The sequence below is a fragment of the Aythya marila genome (genome assembly GCF_965140915.1).
Source record: "Aythya marila genome assembly, chromosome: 3".
In the NCBI taxonomy this organism is placed as follows: Eukaryota; Metazoa; Chordata; class Aves; order Anseriformes; family Anatidae; genus Aythya; species Aythya marila.
The window spans coordinates 17894286-17913446 of NC_139044.1; the positions used below are offsets into that span (position 1 = coordinate 17894286).

Sequence of the window (19161 nt, forward strand, 5' to 3'; positions counted from 1 at the left end):
AGTGCCTTATCACAAATCTGAGGCAGAGCTCAGGGAAGCCATGCAACGTGAGAACCCTGTCAGGTGAGAGTTGTGCTCAAGAGCTGTTTCCCTGGGCAGCTGCAACTTTCTCCTACAGAAATCTAGCTGCTGCTAGCTCGGCTGTCTGCTGAAGTGCTTTCCTTGAAAACTTCCCTTGCCGTCAGAGCCCAGGCACTGCAGCCCTGCTCTGGGTAACTCACAAACACCGATCTCAGACGAGAGCCCTTCAGGTGGTGGGGCCTCTGCCTTTCCTGTTCTTCTGCTCCGTGTGTGTGTCGAAAGGAGCTGGTTTTAATACGGTTGCCCTGTCGTTTAGAAATGTGTTTGTGCTCAGTGGCTGGCTGCTAGATTGCTCTTGCGAAGTTTCCCCTGGATCCCGTAGAAGTAGCAGATGTTACCGCTCAACTGTGGAGTCAGAAGCTTAAAGTTCAAGGGAAGCTTTACATCAGGCTGGAAGAATGAAGCCAAATCCTGACATTTCCTTGTCAGAGCTTTGTGCCTGACAGTGAGTCTCAGCAAGGAACATGGTATGGATACTCACGGTTCACTCCCACCTGGCTTCCCGTGCAGATGCAGCGAAGCATGCATGTCCTCATCCCTCCCGGTTTGTTGGCTGCAGCTGGAACAAATGTGTGTCCTCGGGAAAAAAAAAATAAAAACAGAACTTGCTTTTTCAGGCTCAGGCACTTAAAATATGTGCTTTAGGTGGTGACAGTCCCAGGATGAAAACGATGAGGGCAAACTTCCTTGAATTCCTGGGAACCTCTTTGTAAGTGAATGAGGGCCGGTGACCTCATTTTCAGTAAGCGGGGAACAGAGCTGCTTGCTGGTTTTTCTGCAGGGATGCCTGATTAAGCCACAGAGTAAATAATAGGAACAAATACTTCAGCAGGACCTTTCCCAGGAGGGTTGTTCCCACTGAGTCAGCCCTGGCTACATCAACAAGCAGTGCCACTTCGGTGACTGCAGGAGTCAACAGGGCCAAGCAGAGCAGGGCTGATTCCTCCTCTCCCCACAGCTGGTTCACCCACACAGCTTCCTATTTCCAGCTCACTGCTGCACAGATGTAAGTATGCATCGTAGGGAGGCCTTGAATTTGGAAAGCAGGGATGGAGTGGTGGTCTGAGCCAGTGCTGTATCAAGGAACTCTTCTTGGAGATGTCTTGGGAGAGCTTTTGCTACACATTGTCCTCTCCAAGATGAGCATCCTGCTGTGGGATAAGCCACCTGCTCTGTCTGGGATACCCATCCCATGGCAGGCTGGTGCTTTGGGTGGCTGTGCCTTCCTCCGTGGAAAAAGGAGGAAGGAGGAACTCTGCAGGAGCTGGGGAAGGTGCCTCGTGCCTGTGCTGGAGGCACCTCCCCAGTTGGTGGCGAGGGTTTTGCTTTAGGAGAAGCAGAGGCGGAAAAGGTCAGCTGCTTTGCACTGCGTTTTCCCAAAAGTTTGAGGTTATTGGGATGAGGTCCTCTGCTGGAAAACATCCAGAAAAGCCGCGCACGGAGGAGGAGAGGTAAGTGAAGGAACACAGGTGGGGTTGCAGTGGTGAGGTCATTAATGGAAATTATTTATGGGCTAATAAAATGCAGGCTCGGGACAGCTGGACACGGCCAAGCAGAGAGCCGAGTCATAGCCTCGTGCTGTTGTCTCACTGCCCTTGAGCCTCTGCCTTCCTCTCTGGGAAGGGCACACATATAACACCTTCTTCAGGTGCTTTGGGTGAATTTCCCAGTGTTTTGGGGCTTGCAAAGCTCTGTGCAGGGTGAGAAAGCCCAGGGAGAGCACGATAGCTGCAGGGGGAGCGTGGCACCGGTTCAGAAATAGCAGGTTTTCTGGTGCTGGGCTTAGCACTGCCTTTAAACATTGCTGGAAAATACTTTGGTCTAATAACACCTTTCTTTTTTCCAGCTTTCCCTAAGTTCACATTCTTTGCTCTGGCATTTTGGCTGGCTGATGAATGGATTTATGGCTGTAACAGCAGAGAATGACCCTCAGAAAATCCCCGTGTTTTCGCTGCCTCCAAGGCAAAGTGCTCATCATTTATTCATGCTCTGGAGCGCTGATACTTTGCGGGGTGATTTTCCAGCCTCTGTCCTCAGGCTGGCCCTGGGGGTCAGGCTCTTTCTGGGGCATTTCCAGGGCATTTCCAGGTTCATTTCCAGAGCAGAGCTTGTCCTGAATCAGGTTTTGAGTATCCATACACCACCAGCCGCTTGAGCCGTTCGCGATATAAATGCTGGAGGCAGCTGCATTCATGTGACTTTCTGGACTAAACTTTGTTATTGGGAAAAAAAAAGCAAAGTCTTTGTTTACCAGCCTCAATGGAAAAGTTTAGCTCTGGCCTGTCTTGCCAGGGAGGGAAGAAGTGTGCCAAAGGACTGGGTTCTGGCTGCCAGCAGAGCAGGGGCAGGTCCGGCTGCTGGGCATGCCACCGGCGGGACCCTGGCTGTGCCGTGGGACATGGGGCTTGGGCACAGGGGTGTGCTGAGTGCCTGGCTTTCTCTTGGCTCTCTTGGCTGCTAAAGATGGTGCTGGGCAAGGCCCTGGCATGGCTCCACTGTCCGGCAGAGAATTAGGGGATGGGAGCAGATGCTGCGCCTGCAGGGCAGCAGTGGGTTAAGGAGGGAGATGTCTCCAGGCATGTAAGCACACATGGTGTAGCTCCCGCTTGGTTTTGCAATGCTGGTTTAATTCGAGCAATCACATCTCTGGTGTTGAGTCATGCCAACACTGCATGCGGATGAGGAAGAGCTGCTGTGTTCAAATGCCATACACAACAAACAGGCAGCAAGTGCTGTCTGCAGCCACACAAAGGCTAAAGCAGGCTCTCAAACCCTGAGCTTTAGGATATGCTTCCAGTTCAGGCTTTTTATTCCAGAACGTTTTGTCTTCCTAACCCTTATTTGGGTGTTAATGGCTCTTGAGCACAGGATGCTTGGCCAGTGTGGATGCTGGCTGGCGTGGGATGCTCTGCTGGCACGGCTGCTCTCTTGCAGGGCTGAAAGGCACAAGCTGCCCGTATGGCTTCCATTTAAATGGGTTAAAACTACTGCAGAGTTAAATTACATTCAAGCAATACGCCACTGCAGACATAGCACAGCTCCTGTTAGAGTGGTTCAAACAGGGCTTTGCAAAAGGGGATTCACTCAGGGTCAGCTTTATCCCATGCTTTCCAACGTGCAGGCTGCTCTTCTGATCCTGGCTGCAGCGGGGTGTTTTTCCCCATGGCACCAGCGTGCATGTCTGAAGAGCATTTTAAAATATATTTTTCCAATGGGAGACCAGACCCACGACTGACTCAATAAATCCAGCTCCTGAGACCAATCGCTCAGAATAAATAAGATTTTATATTGTCCTCTTCCTGACCTAAGGAGGCAGAGGAGCGTGTCCCATGTTGTGTGTCCCCCAGCTTTTAAAACCAGCTTGAAGAGGAGAGCCCATGGGGTGAAGTTTGCTGCTAATCCCAAGTCCCAGTCCTTGTTAGTGTGGTTAAAGTGCAGCTGCAGCTCCCGTGGTGATTTTGTCCAGATCCCCACTTCTGCAATTTCCTCTGGTCCTTGCCTTTGAAGCTGCTTGAATGCAAATTAACGATGCTGTAATGGGATCTGCATCTTCCAAATCAGACTGATAGCTGCCTGCCATAGCTGCCGCTTCCCAGATGCTCCAGAGGAACCCCTGTTAATGACATCTCTACAGAAAACCCAAATTCCCCCATCCTTTCTAAATCCAGCCACTCTCTGGGATGTGCCAGCCACTGCCCTGTGATCACTTTGCTGGTGTCAGGCCGGGTACCAAATAATCACCTCCTCAGCACATTTTTGGTGTGACCTCTAACACCCTGGCTATTAGAAATACCTTGATTCATTACCAAGACACTTTTTTCCAGCATATACATTTTTCCGTCCCAGAATGAGCGACTGTGACTACCTAAAACACCTGCTGTTGTTTGTAAGCTGTGTGAAGGAGGACAGCCCCCATCTGCTTATGCCCGTGTGCCCCCACACCGGCTGAGAGGGACTGCACTTTAACATTTGCACTTTGAAACCTATCTTTAGGTCTCACAGGGTTTCTAAATCTGCCCTGAGTTAGCCTAGCTGGGTGCTGAGGGTCCCTCCCTTCCCGTCACCGCATGGAGGTGACCAGGCTGTGGGCAGCCAGCCCCTAGCTGGGAGTGCAGGAGCTGCATGGTCTTTGCATTTGCAATTACGTTTGGGATTGAGAACGGGAAGGATTTAGCCATAATATTTGCATAGCTCTTGTACAGAGCTTTGAACGTGCTGCTGCACATCCCAGCCACGCAGTGCCAGCGCAGTGCTGGGGACGTGTGAGCCTCCTCCCTCCACTGATGGCGCTGTCACTGTGACCCAAATTGCTTGTGGTGGCAACAGCTGCGAGATCTTTGCTTTGTGAGAGCAAACAAAGCCTTTTCAGTAATTCCTGACATGTCTGGAGTGCCGCTTGCTCTTGTAGCTTTGTGACTTGTTTTTAACACAGAGGGTCCAGCTGTTTGTGCAGGTGAAGGAGCGGTGAATCCAAAGTGGTTCCATGCAAAAAAAAATGCAAACACTGCTGTTGTTGGCAGCTTTCTGTGTGACAGGGACAGTGTGTTTGCAAAGTGGCACAGCTTGCTTTCTGCACATCTCCACTCCTTACTCCTTGTAAGGCTGAGGAACCTTGGGCATTTCATCCCCCGAGAGGCAGGGCCCCAGCAGCCCTGCACATAGCTGGGGCTTTGTTCGCATTAAGCCTGCAGAGTCTTCTCTTCCACCTGCCAAGCAGTGCTCGCAGTGGAGGCAAAGTCACCAGAAGGTATCTAGCCCCAAGGTAAAGCACTGACAGGTACCGTGAGCTCTAATTGATCTTGGTGTTACTCAGCCTGAGAAGGTGCAAGTCTCAGCACCCTTCCGTAGAGAACAGGGCTGGCTTTTCAGAGTGGAAATCTCCGGGGCAGACGTGGGGAGATTTTATCATGCATCCCGCAGGTGAGATTACCTTTGTGTAGCCTCTTTCCATTCCCAACCAACAACAGGAGCAACGCTACCCCTTGGAGATGCCTTTGGGTTTGGGTTGGTTTGGTTGTTGTTGTTATTTGCTTGGTTTGGTCCCTGACTGCAGTGGGAGGAGGCTGTGCATGGAGCCAGCACGCTGCTGAGCGCCGAGTCTGCCCGTGGCGGCTGCAGCCTCGCAGTGCAGCCGTGCTGGGGGATTTGCACTGTGGGGCAGGAGCTGCCTGCACAGGGACAAGACGGACGTCTCCTGGAGAGACCTGCCCCCTAGGGACACCAGTGACAGAGCTGGGAGACACGACTTGCAGCTCTGGAGCCGTGACTGGGTCGTGTTTCTGCTCACGCTGTGGTTCCTTGGCTGCTGCGTGCTGCTTTCTGCCCGCACTGCAAGGCACAGGGCTGCCCCAGTGAGAACAGCCGGGGATTTCTCATTTCATATCAACACCTCGCTCTGCGCTGGGGCTCTCTGGGGAGTGTAGCAGTGGCTGCAGCACTTCCCAAGCGAGATCTGAACCCCGCACACGCCCCTACCCTTCATTTCTGGCTCCTTTCTCTGCTTCTTCATTTAGCTGCAGCACAAAGCGCGCGCGGCGTGCCCCGCAGGATCCTGCTGCGTCTTGCTGATCTCTTGATAGCTTGCTCGAGAAAGCCGCCTCCTGCTCTGCAAGCTTCGACTCTGTGTCATGGAAAAATGTAGAAGTGGGGCCAGCTGTGCGTCACCGGCTGTCTTGGCAACCTCCGCCTGCGCTCGGCTCGGTGATAGGTGTGTGGGGCTGTCCGTCTCGCGCAGCGGTGCGACGCAGCCTTCAGCATTCCCCCCGGCCCTCACCGATGTGGCCAGGGAAAATAAGGAAATAGCAGGGCTTGCTGCTGTCCCCGGAGCCTGCTGGGTGCTAACAAAGCGGTAGCTCGGGAGCTCGGCGAGGGATTTCATCCGTCTTCAAAGCAGGAGCAGATGCAGTACAGGAAAAACACCAAATTTCTTCAAAGCTGCCTCAGTGCTTCCTATTTGTGCGTTAACAAGGTGTGTTTTGCTGTAGCGCCAAATGTCAACAAGTAACGAAGACCTCGTAAGGTTGCTCTGTAGTCAAGATTAAGCAATAGGAAGCTGTGAGCCACCTGGGTGCCTTCTGAGCCCACCAAAACCCCTCCTGAATTGGTCGCAAAATGCACCGGGTTGCCCCCACGCTCGTTCTCTGGTAGGGGAAGGAGGTGGGTGCCGGGTCTGAGCACTGGGCGTGGAATTCAAGGAGCTGTGCATGGCAGCTATTGATCACGTTTGCATTCAGCATTTGTGTTTCTTGCAAAATTCATTGCTGAACGGAGGGCCAGTGGGCTCCTGCAGGCTACAAACACTCCCCCGAGCATCTGCAGCGGGCGCTGAGCTGTCAGGTGAGGTCCCAGCCATTTAACTTCTCACTGCACCCAACTCACCCCCACCACATTGGGAAGGAGCCTCCTTTTTTCTCGTTTTCTTCTGAAAAAAAAAAAAAAAAAAAAAAAAAAAAAAAAAAACTAAAAATACCCCGTCGGAGATCTAGTGACTAAGTCCTTCGCGTGCTGCTAAACGAGCAGCAAAACAAGATGTCTGAGGGGAGATGACTAAATTTTTCTGCCTCCTCTTCTGCTTCCCTCAGCACTAAACATGATCTCCTGCAGCAAGAGGACTTCGCTGCTGCCTACAGCCGCAGCCTCGGAGATCGTGGGCTTGCAAAGCCCCAGTCAGATGGAGAACCAGGCGCCTTCCCTACACTAATTTCTCTTCTCCCTTGCTCTTCCTTCAAGATAAAATATAATTAGAAACACCAAGACACAATGAGCTAAGCTCTGTCTTTGTTCCACCCATGTTTATAATGGGTTCATTGTATTGCTTCCGCCAGCGCCTTAGTGATTATATGGCTAGATATAACAGCCTCCTACCCTTCGTTTTCTTCACTTTTTCTTTTCTTTTTTGACCAGAAAATGGCTTGAGCCTCCTCTTCAAATGTAACAGAGCTGTTCTGGGAAAGGCTGTCTGGATTTTCATATAAAAACTGTGACTTCTGCTTCTTGAAAGGATGCCACGGCTCATGGGTAACTCAGCTCCTCGCTAACCCAGTGCCCAGAGGCTGGTGCTGGAGTTATGTGCATAGCCACCGTGCCATGCCGTGTGCCTGGCTCCTGCAGTGCCCCTCAGGAATAGCTTCTTCCAAGAGGAATATTTATTTTAGAAACTATTTCACTTAAGGAGAAAAAAAAAGAAAAGGAGCAATCTGCTTTTTCAGATCTCTAGATGATGAAAAATTGCCTGGGTGACCCGCGGGTGAGATGCATGGGGCACGGTGACAGCACCACTGCGCTGCTGTCTCCCAGCACCCAGGGAAGGGGATGGCACTGTTCAGGAGGTGGGCTCTCCTCACACAAGGTTCCCCCTGTCCTGAGTCCCAGCAATCCCCCCCATGCGCCTTTGCCAGCCTCAGCCCTGCAGGATTATTTGGGGTCCCGAGGAAGGCTCTGAGCTGAGACTGGGGCAGGGCATTCCTGCCTGAACATCGTCGGGTGTGCTTCAGGGGGCTCCTGGGACCCTGTCCCTTCCCCTGCGGGCTCTCAGGGGTGCAGCAGCTTTGCCAGCCCTGCTCACCGACCACAGCTTCAAAGGCAGAACCCCAGCAGCAGTGACAGAGCACCCCTCAGCTCCTCGCTAGCAAGAAACCCCCCTGCCTCCTGCCCTGATGGCTTCTCCCCCTGCCACCCAGCCGGGGTGCTGGCGGGGCGACGGCAGCAGCGCGCTCACCGAGTGCTCCTGCAGCCAGCACGTGTGGCAGGATGTTGGCTTTGGTGGAGGTCCGTACCCAGCCCTGCACAAGCCGTGCTGCATTGCTAAAACGGGCACCTTTCTGTGACTCATAGCTGAAGTGGCGACGGGGTGCGCACGGGGCCCTGACCCTGGAAGTCAGGCGGAGAATAACTCGCTGCTGCTGCGGGGCTCCAGGACTTTCTTCTGAGCATGAATCATGGAAAATTGCCCCTGCACGGGCAGAGCGTCGGCAGTGGTGGCAAGCGTGCTGCTGGAGGGGCTGGGTCCTCCCAAATGGGGCACTCAGGCTGGGGCCAGAGTATCACCATGTGCCTGCAATGAGCCTCTCTTGGCCTTCAGGTGTGTTTAGGGGTACTCAGGGGTATTTAGGGGTACAGATGGGCCATGTAGTGGTGCCAGGGAGGCTCGTGGAGCCGTGGCCGAGCCAGGCTGGGGCTCCCAGCAGCTCCTGAGCGAGCAGAGGCTGCTCCAGCCGCTCAGCACGGGAGAGACAATAAACTCTGCAGAGTGCTTTAGACTGTCAAAGCGCTATCCAAACACAAATGAAAGTGCTAAACTGATTTAGAGGCAAATTAAAAGGCCGTGCCTGCTGAACACTCAGCTTTAGGGTTTAGTCATGTTTATGAAACTTATAACTGCTCTTTTAAATCAGCTCTTTACACTCCACGTACCCAGTAAGTGCAGGTATGTTTAAGGCTTATGACTAATTAAAAAAAAATAAAATAAAACAACTTTATTCTAAACAAATTACCACAGCCATCATCCTGCCCTTTTCTCTGCCTGCCTTCCCACTCCAGCCTCAGGCACTCAAGCTGCGATCCGACCATTTTGCTCCGCTGTGGAAGAGGGACGCGTTTCTCACTCACATATTCCTTACCACGAAATTCAGTTTGAATAGTGTCAGAGCAGCAGGCAAGCTCCAGGGGTGGGCAGAGCAAGAGAACAGTAGTGGGAATGTTTCCTGGTGCCTAAGAGCAGCGTGAGCTGCTGTGGGTTCCTGCGACAGAAGAGCTCACCTCTAAAAGCCAGTCTTCCCCATCCAGCTTCTCCGGCAGGTTGCTTCACTCACGTGGCACGATGCGGCACTGGTTCTGCATCGCCTTGCTTGCGCAGTGCCAGTGCCTGTAGACATGAACCACCTTTGTTTTGGGCCATGCCTTTGGCCATCTCAGCTCAGTTCACATCACATGTCCAGGAGCAGGCTGATTCAGTCCCTGGGTTGCATCCAGAAGCAGATAGGAAGAAATCTCCAAAAATAAGGACTCCAAAAATAGGCATTAGAAGCTCCTTTGTTCCACTTATGGATGTTGCTTCTGTGTTCGGTGCCTCAGACCCTAAATGCCTCTAAGCAGGCTGGAAATTTTGTGTCTTGGTTTAAATCCCTGAAAACTTGCCTTCAAACTGTAGGAGAGGGTGGACAGCTGGACAGCTGATCTGCTGCCCCAGCTCTGGGCACTAACAGGTTTCAGAGGTGCACTGCAGTGTTCCTGGGCTCTTCTTACGAACACATTCACCAAGGCCTGCTTTTGGCTACTAGTGAGCACTTTTACCATTTGCTGGATTTTAAAAGTGAGCTGCTTGCTGGGCAAGAAGCAGTGTGGGGCTTCCATAGCAGTGCACCAGCAGTGAACAGCTCTTCCCGAGACATTTCCAGAGATCTGGAGCTGTTCCCACTCAGAAAAGTGGGCTGGACTTGTCTAATGCATGCAGTTAACACTTCATCCAGCTTTCCTGGGAAGTCAGCTATGACTGATCTGCGTTGGAAAGTTTTCACCTTCGCTGAAGTGAAGACTCCTAATCGGGAAGAAACAGGGACACAGCAACAAGCGCAGCTCCAATGCCAGTTCTGCCTTTGCTCCCACTTGGGCTTCTCTCCTTCCTGGCCAAATTCAATGCCGATGCTTTGTCGCTGCCTCTTCTCCTTGTACCTGTCTCTTGGGAGCTGCCGTGTGCCCACCGTGCCCTGCAGGCCGGCAGGGGGAGGTTGGGAATATTCCCGGTGCGCTGGGTGCCTCCCGAGCAGCCCGCTCCCACAGCCACGGGGCTTCCTTCTATTGTCAGAGGGGAGGTCGAGCTGAAGCACCACTGCCACCCGCCTGTGCCTTTGGCTTCTAGTTCTCCTTTCTGGCATCGTAAGCAGGAAGGGGGAGTCTGCAGCGAGCTCCTGTTTTTTTTTCCAATACGCTGGAATATTTTTTTTCAGCGATCCCCACAGATGTTCCTGCCTGCCCTGCGTTTTGACTGAAGCTCCTCTCTTGCTCATGCTGATCTCTCACAGACGGCAGAGACGGCAGTGACTTTGTCTCTCTGCCCCTCTGCCCCAGATTTTTGCTCTTGATGCGGCTGGCTCCTGGTTGCACTAGAGAAAAGGGTATTCCTCACCGTGCCAGGCAGGACTGGCTTCTCCCCTGCAAAAGCCAAAATCCTTGCTGGCTGAAATGAAACCATTCTGATAAACAAAGCATTGAAAGTCAAAGAAATAATACACACACAAGGAGTTTTTCTCTCTCTAGATGCAATGGGGTCCTTGCTTCTGAGTCCTCCAGGCTGCACTCAGCATATTCTTGCAAAGCTCAAGGTGAGGCAGGCCGGGACTATAATTATTTGTGTGACTGTGCCCCAGCTTCACAAATAATTAATCTAATAGGGTTTGAGGGTTTAAACTAGAATTTTTAGGCATGCAGAAGTGTGTTTCAATTACCAAAGTATCGTCATCCCATTTATTAACTTCAGTGCAGTCTGCTGAGGGAGTCTCTTTGTCTTTGCTGAACAACCACCACGGGCACCTGATGGGCATTGCCCTGCCAGATTTGGGGGAGCTGCTGACGTCTCTATGTGACTAAACCAGAAACTGCCTTCTGGTCCAAAGTTCTCCCATCACAAGTGGATCCTCAGGCCAATAAAGGCTATTTTGCCACTGTGCAGAGCTAAGAACTAAGGTGGCCTTCTGGCTTCACCGACTGTCATGAGGTTTTTCCTGTGAAGGGAAACAGTCATCACTAAGAAAAGCTTAATTATTTTTTACAGACCACGAGAAAACACATTCATTCTTTTAAACATGGAAAACTGTATGGCATGTGTGTGCGTGGCCCCCAAGCAGGCTGACAGTTCCCATTTGGGAAGGGCTGGAAGTGGAAGCAGAGAGGCAAGGCCCTGCTGTTTCCTCTCAGTTTTCCACCATCTTCTGCTCCTAGTTTATGTCAGGACCTTCCTGGGACAAATGGGCTGAAGTTCTCCTCAAATCATTAACTTCATGCTGCTCCTGCTCCTCCCTGCCCCGGCTACGTGATCTTGACTCCAGTGGTGCATGCCCTGGCTAATACAAAGTACTGAAACGCAGGCCCAACTCCATCTATTTCCAGGATGTTTGGTCCTGCCAAGCAACAGGAAACAATAATTTCAGCAAATTAGATCGGTTTCTGCCCATCTCTCCGGCTCAATGCGTGGAAAGGGCAAGGCACCCCCGTGACACTGACCAAACCCCATTGATGCTCCCGCTGGGAGAGGGAGGGGAGCAGCAGTCCCCAAATGTCACACCGCCCCCAGGCAGGCATTAAAGGAAAGCCATCTGCTCCAGGGAAAATGTGCAGCGAGCGCCGAGTTCATCAGTCACTTTCTGTTTAATCTAATTAAACACCACGTACCCTCTGACCTTGTGGGCTGGTGCTACGTTCTCCCTGTTGTTCTTTCCATATGAAGCTCTATTGACAGATGGGGAAAGCCTGGAGTTTGCTTTAAGCTTCAGATAAGTAAAGCCAAACAGACAGCAGATAAAATTGTTTTCCAAGCACTCCTCTCCCACTGACCACTTGTGGGTACTTGTCGGGAGGCCGCAGCTCTGCTGGCCCCAGTCCCACACCCTGCCAGCTCCTCGGTGAGCAGCGTGAAATGGCAGGGGCAGGAGCAAAGCGCTGCTGAAACCCACTTTTGGGGCTGAAACAGCTTTTAGGGTTGGGTCTGCCAGTTGCTCAGCTTTCTTTCCACAAGGCAGACAACGGGCTCCACGCATTTTCAGAGTTACTAAATAATTTGCTAATCAGTCGGCGTTTGCCGATGTTGAAACAGGTTTTAAATAACAAGTGTCAGGTTGCACCAGGCACCTTCTGCACATCCTTTGGAGGCAGAGGGGATACCATGGCTGTGCACGGCTTTAATGCTCCTGCTGCATGTGAACAGGGCAGGGCAGGGCAGGGTGGGAGAGCCCGGGCTGCGTGCTGCACGTGGCCACAGAGCCAGGGTGGAGCAGCACGGGCCTCGTGACACTAACCAAGTCTGTGGCCATCGGCAGCAGCCTGACACGGGGCTGGCATGACAGGAATCCGAGGCTGTCAGTTCTGAGATGTTCACCCCTGCGTGAACCCACGCTGGCATGTGAATAAACACAGGCATCTTCAGCTGGGGCTCGCTAAAGCTCTTGGCCGTCCCCAGCGCCTGGAAGGACCCCGGTGCTGGCTCGCAGACATCCAGAGTCACCCTTAAGCTGTCGGGAAAGCACAGAGGGTGAACTTTCAGAGAAACTGCTTACCTGGGCAGATAATTTCATTATCTTCAAACGAACGGGGTTGCAGCATCACTGGGAAACATTGGCCAGTGTTGTCCCTCCACAACTTAGCCTGCTTCCAGCAGCTTGGGGGTGACCTGAGGTGGGCAAAGCAACCTCCAGGACCCCCGTAAAAACCTCTGGCAATTGTCTGAAAGGATAAGAAGGCCTTGCTTGTTCACTGAGTGATCTCGGTTCGGATCTGCACCATCTTCCACAGCTTTGCTTTATTTAGGTTTATCCCCAGAGCTCTGCCAAGACAAACCTGTAACCAAACATGCAGGCCAAGTCAGTGAGGCTTCAGCTCAGCGGGAGGGTTTGGTGTTGTTTGCTTTTTCCTGGGGACTCGGGGCCATCAACCTGCACCACAAGAGCAGCGGCACGGCAAGCAGGGAGCAGCAGTGCTGGAGCTGAGTGCTGTGCTCGGAGAGCTCTGCCGAAGGTGGGGCTGAGGTGGCTGCACCGCCCCGGGGACCGCTTGGCTTCATTCTGCCTGCGCTTTGAAGTGCATCGTGGTCTTAGCTACAGAGATCTTAGCACTGAAAAATAAAACCTTGGCTTGGGAAGGTGCAGTGCCTTGGCTGTTCTCCGGGGACCGTGTGCCTTCGGATGCTGAGCGGGAGGGTAGGACACCTTCTCATTTCAGATGAGGCATGTTGCTCCCATGGAGTTTTTTTCTCCCCTCTTTCTTCACAACATCACACTGGACCTGGCTGTTACTGTTTTAAAGCAAAAGCAGGGAGACCCCTCTGCCCCGTTTTCACCTCCCCTCCACTTTCCCTCCTGCTCTCTGCCAGCAGGAGAACAAAGAACAGCTACAGCGCGCCGGTCCTGGCACTGCCCTTGGAAATTAAAACATTCCCCCATGGCAGGTAGGGAACTGCCCGAGCCCCTGCCAAAGCAAGCAAACCATGCTGTGGTGCAGACCTGCCACGTGGAGGAGCCTGGCTGAAGGGCATGCCCGCAGTCACTCCACGCTTGTTCAGAGCTCTCTGCCAAAATGCTCTTCTCCTGCCCTAAATGCCTGGGTGTGCCGGGACACCCTCAGCCCCACGCGGTGCTCCAGGGGAGCTTCACTCCTGCGAGATGGGAAAGGAGAGGAGGGAATGGGATTCACAGCCCACCCAGCGCCCTGCTCCCTCGGGGTGCAGCGGCCCGCCACGGCGCGGCTTCCACGCTGCAGACACTGACATCCTTGTTTGGCTCCTTCCTATTCTTTCAAACATCTCAGCAGTTCCCAGCACGGATTCCTGTGCTCTGAGTTCAGCCCAGACGAGCGTCCAAGCTGCAAGCCGGGGTTGCTGGCTCTTCTCCTCCTGCCTGTGAGGCGTTACTGGAACAGAGGCCGATTCTCCAAGCGCGGGGAAGATATTACTGGGGCTTTCTGGAAGGCTCCCCCGCATGCATTAGGCATGGAGCAAATGAGGATAATTTTTCTGTGGGCTTCCAGCTGAACCCAGTAGCAAATTGTGGCCAGGATAAAGCCTGTTGTTTGTCTCCTCATCTGCGAGAAGGCATTTTTCCATTGCCGCTGCCTTTTGTTAGCAGTGTGTTCCCCAGAACAATCCAGGGAAAACCTCTGTGCAGGAAGGAACATGTATTCAAGCGAGGCTTTTGCATATCCGATGCAGCTCTCGCTAAGGTAATGTAAATAGTTTTGTGCAATCTATCTGGCAAGAAGCACAACATGTCAGGAAGGAATTGTTCTCCAGAGTGTGGTTAATGGTTGGCCAAAGCAGGTGGATCAGACACAGGTGGATCGGAAACGTGGTGAGCAGGGCAGCTGGCTTTTCGTGGGGAGCAGAAATGCATCGGTGAGCACACGCACGTGTTTGCAGGGGCTGCAGTGGAGTTTTGTGGCCCAGGAGTAATCCTGGGCTCCATTTCCCACTCTGCTCGCTATGATCTGATGCAGCAATTAACCCAAAGAGGAGTTAATGTCCTCACAGTTGTTGCAGAGGGGTGCATGGAAGTGGACAGGAGGCGCTGCAAACGGCTGGGCTCTTCATCAGAAGCAGCCAGCTGGAAGAAAACAGCGAGGCCGTCCACTTCAGTGAGGTTACTCATGAATTTTGAATGTGGAGATGAGGCCCAGTGACTCTGGCTTGGCATGGGGCGATGGGAAAAGAGCAGATTCTCTGTTTGCTTTCCATCCTGCTCTGGCTGCAGTGCCTCCTGCGTCGTCCAAGACAGCCACGTGCTGCATGGAGTGACTTTATGGACAGTAAAAGCTTAAAACTTTGCATTCAACGTTTTTTTTTTTTCCCTTAGAGCAAATCATGGAGGAAGATCAAGAACATGGTGCACTGGTCTCCATTTGTGATGTCCTTCAAGAAGAAGTACCCTTGGATTCAGCTAGCAGGACATGCAGGTAGAGAGCAGCACAGGGGCCATCCCAAACCATCTGCAGCTCAGCCACAGCTGTGGGAGCTGGGAGAGGGCAGGGTGGTTGAGAGGGTCTTGTTCAGTCAGGATAATGGGCTTTTCTGGACAGAATTGCTTCTGACTGCTGCGTGAACGTCGCAGATTTCATCTTCCATGTCCAGAGCCCAGAGCTCTAAATGTTCAGGAGGGTAACAAGGAGCTGCAGCTCTCTGTGCTTTCAGTATCCCAAGGCCAGCGGGTATTACTGCTGCTACCCCCCATTTCTCTCCAGCAGCAGCCAGCTGGGTCCTTTGGGTGAGCCCCAAGACCCCTTGCAGATCACAGGGAAGTGTGTGACACTGGCTGGCAGGAAGGTGCCCCACACACGAGCACAGAGGGAAAGCCACGTGGTGTGACCCTCACATGAAGCACACAGAGAATGGGACACAAATGTGCCCTGCAGGAGCTGCTGACAGGTCCCTGCTCTGCCTGAGGTGTGACACTGCTGGTCATAAACCTCTGACCCCATACATGAATCCAGGAGCTGGAGCTTGTAAGCCCCAGTCTGCAGGGCCTCTTCTGGGCATGGGAACGCTTCCAAGGTGCTGTTGGGCTGCTCTTCTTGTTTTGGGAAGGCTCCATGCCATCCCACACCTGTTACCACCTGCAGGTAGCTTCAAGGCAGCGGCCAACGGCAGGATACTGAAGAAGCACTGTGAATCCGAGCAGCGCTGCCTTGACCGCCTGATGAATGATGTCCTGAAGCCCTACGTGCCTGCCTACCACGGGGACATTGTGAAGGATGGGGAGCGGTACAACCAGATGGAGGACCTGCTGGCCGAGTTTGACTCCCCCTGTGTAATGGACTGCAAAATGGGGGTCAGGTGAGTGGCTCTGGGGACACTGAGTTTTAAGACTGGGTACTGAAAGCAGAGGTTGAAACCCTCGAAGCCTGCAAGTGAGAATAGCAGGTTCACCTGTCTCCAGGAAAAGCTAAGCCAACAGCACGAGGAGAGGGATGTGAGGAAGCCCAGGTTTGGGAAGAACATGGCAGGCTTTTCCTCTCTGCTTTTTGACCATTTGGTGTGTGGAGAAAGTGGTTTGGTGCAGTGCAGTCATCCCTGCAGTAAGTTTTGTCAGGCTTAAGCTGGTTGTGGTTCAAGTCTGGAGCAACACGGGGATACCAATACCTCAGACAAAGGTGTTGCTCTCTCCAAAAGGAAATCCAGCTTCCTGAGCAGTGTGAGCAGCCCTTCTGAGAACACTGCATCTCTATTCTGCTCTTTTATTCCATCTGCCCATCAGGCAGTTCCCTGAGCATGCTGTGAAAGCTGCATTTAGTTTGTGGGAGTAAGTCACTGCCCAGATCTGCTGTGCCTTGGTCTCCCAGGACCACCAGGTGGCAATGAGGGGGTATCGGTACTGCAGCAACAATGTGGGCACCTGCAAGAAATAATCTCCCTTGTCATTGCCAGGCTGGTTGTGGTTCCTTGAGAAAATGGTAAAATAGCATGTGTTGGTGAGGGGGTTCTAATTAACATAGGTTCATTAAGTAAAGCATCTGTGCTGGGTCTGTCTGGGATGGAGTCACCTTTCCCTGCAGCAGCCCATACAGGGCTGTGCTCTGCACGTGTAGCCACGTGGGCTCTTCTTGTGAGCACGTCTGTCCTCCCGAACATTGGCTACGTGTGCTGAGGCCCTGCTTCAGGGATGTGGTCAAGCATTGCTTGTTGGTGGGAAGCAGAGAGTCATTTCTTTCCTCTGCACTTCCACATGGCCTTGGCTTGTTTGTTGTTTTTTTTTGGTGTTTTTCCCCTTTCCTTTTATTATTATTATTTAATTAATAATTTTCCTTTAATAGTTCTTTTTCCTTTAATTAAGTTATCCTTATCTCACCCCATGAGTTGTTTCTTTCCTTTTCTTCTTCCCCCCTGCTTCTGAGGAGGGGCAGGGAGAGAGCGGAGTTCAGCTGCCCTTCAAGGTAAAACCTCCACAGCACCTAGGGTGAAAGATGGATCACGGAATGGTTTGGGTTGGAAGGGACCTTTAAAGATCATTTTTAAAGATCATCATAGCCTTGGAGTGGCTCAGTGGTCTCCTAGCCATTGGCCTCTGCTGCTCTGCTAATTTCCCCCCGTCTCCTCGCAGAACGTACTTGGAGGAGGAGCTGATAAAGGCCCGAAAGAAGCCGAGCCTGAGGAAGGACATGTACCAGAAGATGATCGAGGTGGACCCTGACGCTCCCACGGAGGAGGAGAACGTGCTGCGGGCAGTAACCAAGCCCCGCTACATGCAGTGGAGGGAGACCATCAGTTCCACCGCCACGCTGGGCTTCAGGATCGAGGGGATAAAGGTGAGGGCCCTCCGGGAGGCAGAGCAGGAGGAAGAGCAGCTCTCTGTTACCACACGCAGTAGCAAATCCACAGAACAGGCTGGTGGCAAGCTCCTGTCACCCCAGGGCATCCTGATCCCTCAGCAGGCATCTGCCAACATGCTCAATGCCAGCGTGCTTCCAGCCTGAGCCATTAATCCCAATTCCCAGCCTGAGTGTGCGCTGGCCTGTGCCTGTCTCTGGCTGGAGCTGGGAGTTCAGCTGGAGCTGGTGACAAGGCTGTATTTACATGGGAATGTTCAGACAAATTCAGCACCTGAGTGTTACCTACATCCAGGCTGCTTCTCTCAGTTTTGCCTGAACACTCTGCAAAGAGCACAGCAGCTGGGCAATGCCAGTACTCTGAGCTGACACACACATTTCTGGAGACACCTCCTGGGATGCTTCTGGGTGTCTGTTAGATGAGAACCAGGGGGTTCTGTCCTGACGAGTGGCAGAGATCAGCAACAGGCTTTGCAGTGATAAAGGCATCCAGGATGGCACCCGAACAGAGGTAGGTCTGTAACTGAGAGCATCTGTGTTAGTGATGGAAGGTTCACGTGGACGTTAGCAATTTCCCTGCTTTTACAACTCTTTGCCACCATCCCCAGCCCTCCCAAAGCCCCTTCTCTGCTGCAGGCACCCACGAGCATGCTGTGAGCTGCTCCAGCCAGCCCCTTGCCTGGTTCTTATTCCTGGTACGTATTATAAAACCATGGCTATATAAGATATGAATGTGCCAGTTCGGACCAAAGCTCACATGCACTCTTTCTTCTCCCTGTTTTTACACTATAATCAAGAATATCTGTCTATTTATAGTCCAGCTTGATCTATCCTTGGCCTCTAGTGGTGCTTCTGTGGTTTGGGTGACTTTCATGGGCTTTACAGCAAAATCAGGTCACATGCAAAGCACTTGAAATGGAAAAAAAAAAAAAAATCCTGTTCTCACACAGGCCAGAAAATGCTGGGGGGGCGAATAAAAGCCGTGACTGATGGGTGAGAGTTGCACCCCTGCTTTAGCCAAGTGTAAGTGAGCTGCTACGTGATGTGGGCCGTGGATTTTTTCAAAGCAGTTAGGCAGCCCTCTAATTGAAAACCTGAGAAGTGCTGGCCTCCAGGAGTAACTCTGCTGCTTGGGACTGACTAATATGATCAAGGCTCTAATTACTATAATTCTACTTAAATCCCTTGGCTTCTGGATTATGTTCCCCTAAGCTACAGCATTAGTCGTTCAGGCTGGTTTAGGGCTGGCGTTTCTCCAGCAGGGCTGCAGAACCAGGAGAGCTGAGTTGCATTGCTGCAGCTGACCTGTTTCAGGGTCCTGAGGCTGCTTCTGAGCCCTGGGGAAACCTCAGGGAAGTGTCATTTAACGACAAGGCTCTCCGTGCTTCCTTTCCTGCTGAGGATACAACGTTGGGAAAAGCAGGGGTGAGCCTGTTCTGCCCCTCGCTGACAGCGTGAGGGTGATGGGAGAGGATGGGTTCCCGTGGAAGGGGCTGGGTGCTCGCAGGAAGGGCAGGAGCCATCCTGGGTGCATGGGCTGGGGGGAAGGCAGGAGGAGGAAGGGCGCAGCCACGGCCTGGGGACAGAGCAGGGCTGGGAATGAGGATGGGAACGGGGACAGGGATGGGAACAGGGACAAGGAATCTTTGTTGGTTGAGCTCTCACTTGCCAGGTGGCCTCGAGATGATGGCTCTTCCTCTTCAGAATGGGAATTCTCCTCTGCAAAAGGGGTTAATGACACCTAACTTTGTGGAGCAGCTCAAAAATGTTATAAACAGCAACTATTAAGAAAGTCACTGTTAATAGTAGTACAAATGGTCCCTCTTGACCCAGTTCAGCTCTCTGGAGAGTTGCTCACTGGAAAAAAAAAAAAATTAAAAATCTTGAAGTTTCTGCTCTGACCTGAGGGTTGTTCACCATTTCCCACTGCAAGGCCATGGTGGGACATTGCTGCAGAGATATTTCTGGGTCTAGGACATTTGTGGGGTCTCATAGCCAGTCCTGACCACCTTTCCTGACTTCTCCCCAGACGGGCAGCTTGTGAGCCCCTTGGCCAGTGGT

The 19161-nt window shown here is 52.4% G+C and overlaps 1 protein-coding gene across 1 annotated transcript in view; it reads left to right on the plus strand.

Annotated features, from left to right (window-relative positions):
- The window catches only part of ITPKB (inositol-trisphosphate 3-kinase B), a 50667-nt gene that overhangs the window by 26711 nt on the left and 4795 nt on the right, over positions 1-19161 (plus strand). The window contains exons 3-5 of the mRNA XM_082755529.1: positions 14634-14733; positions 15397-15610; positions 16875-17079. Of these exons, the coding sequence (XP_082611655.1) occupies positions 14634-14733; positions 15397-15610; positions 16875-17079 (519 nt within the window). The remainder of the gene's footprint in view (positions 1-14633; positions 14734-15396; positions 15611-16874; positions 17080-19161) is intronic.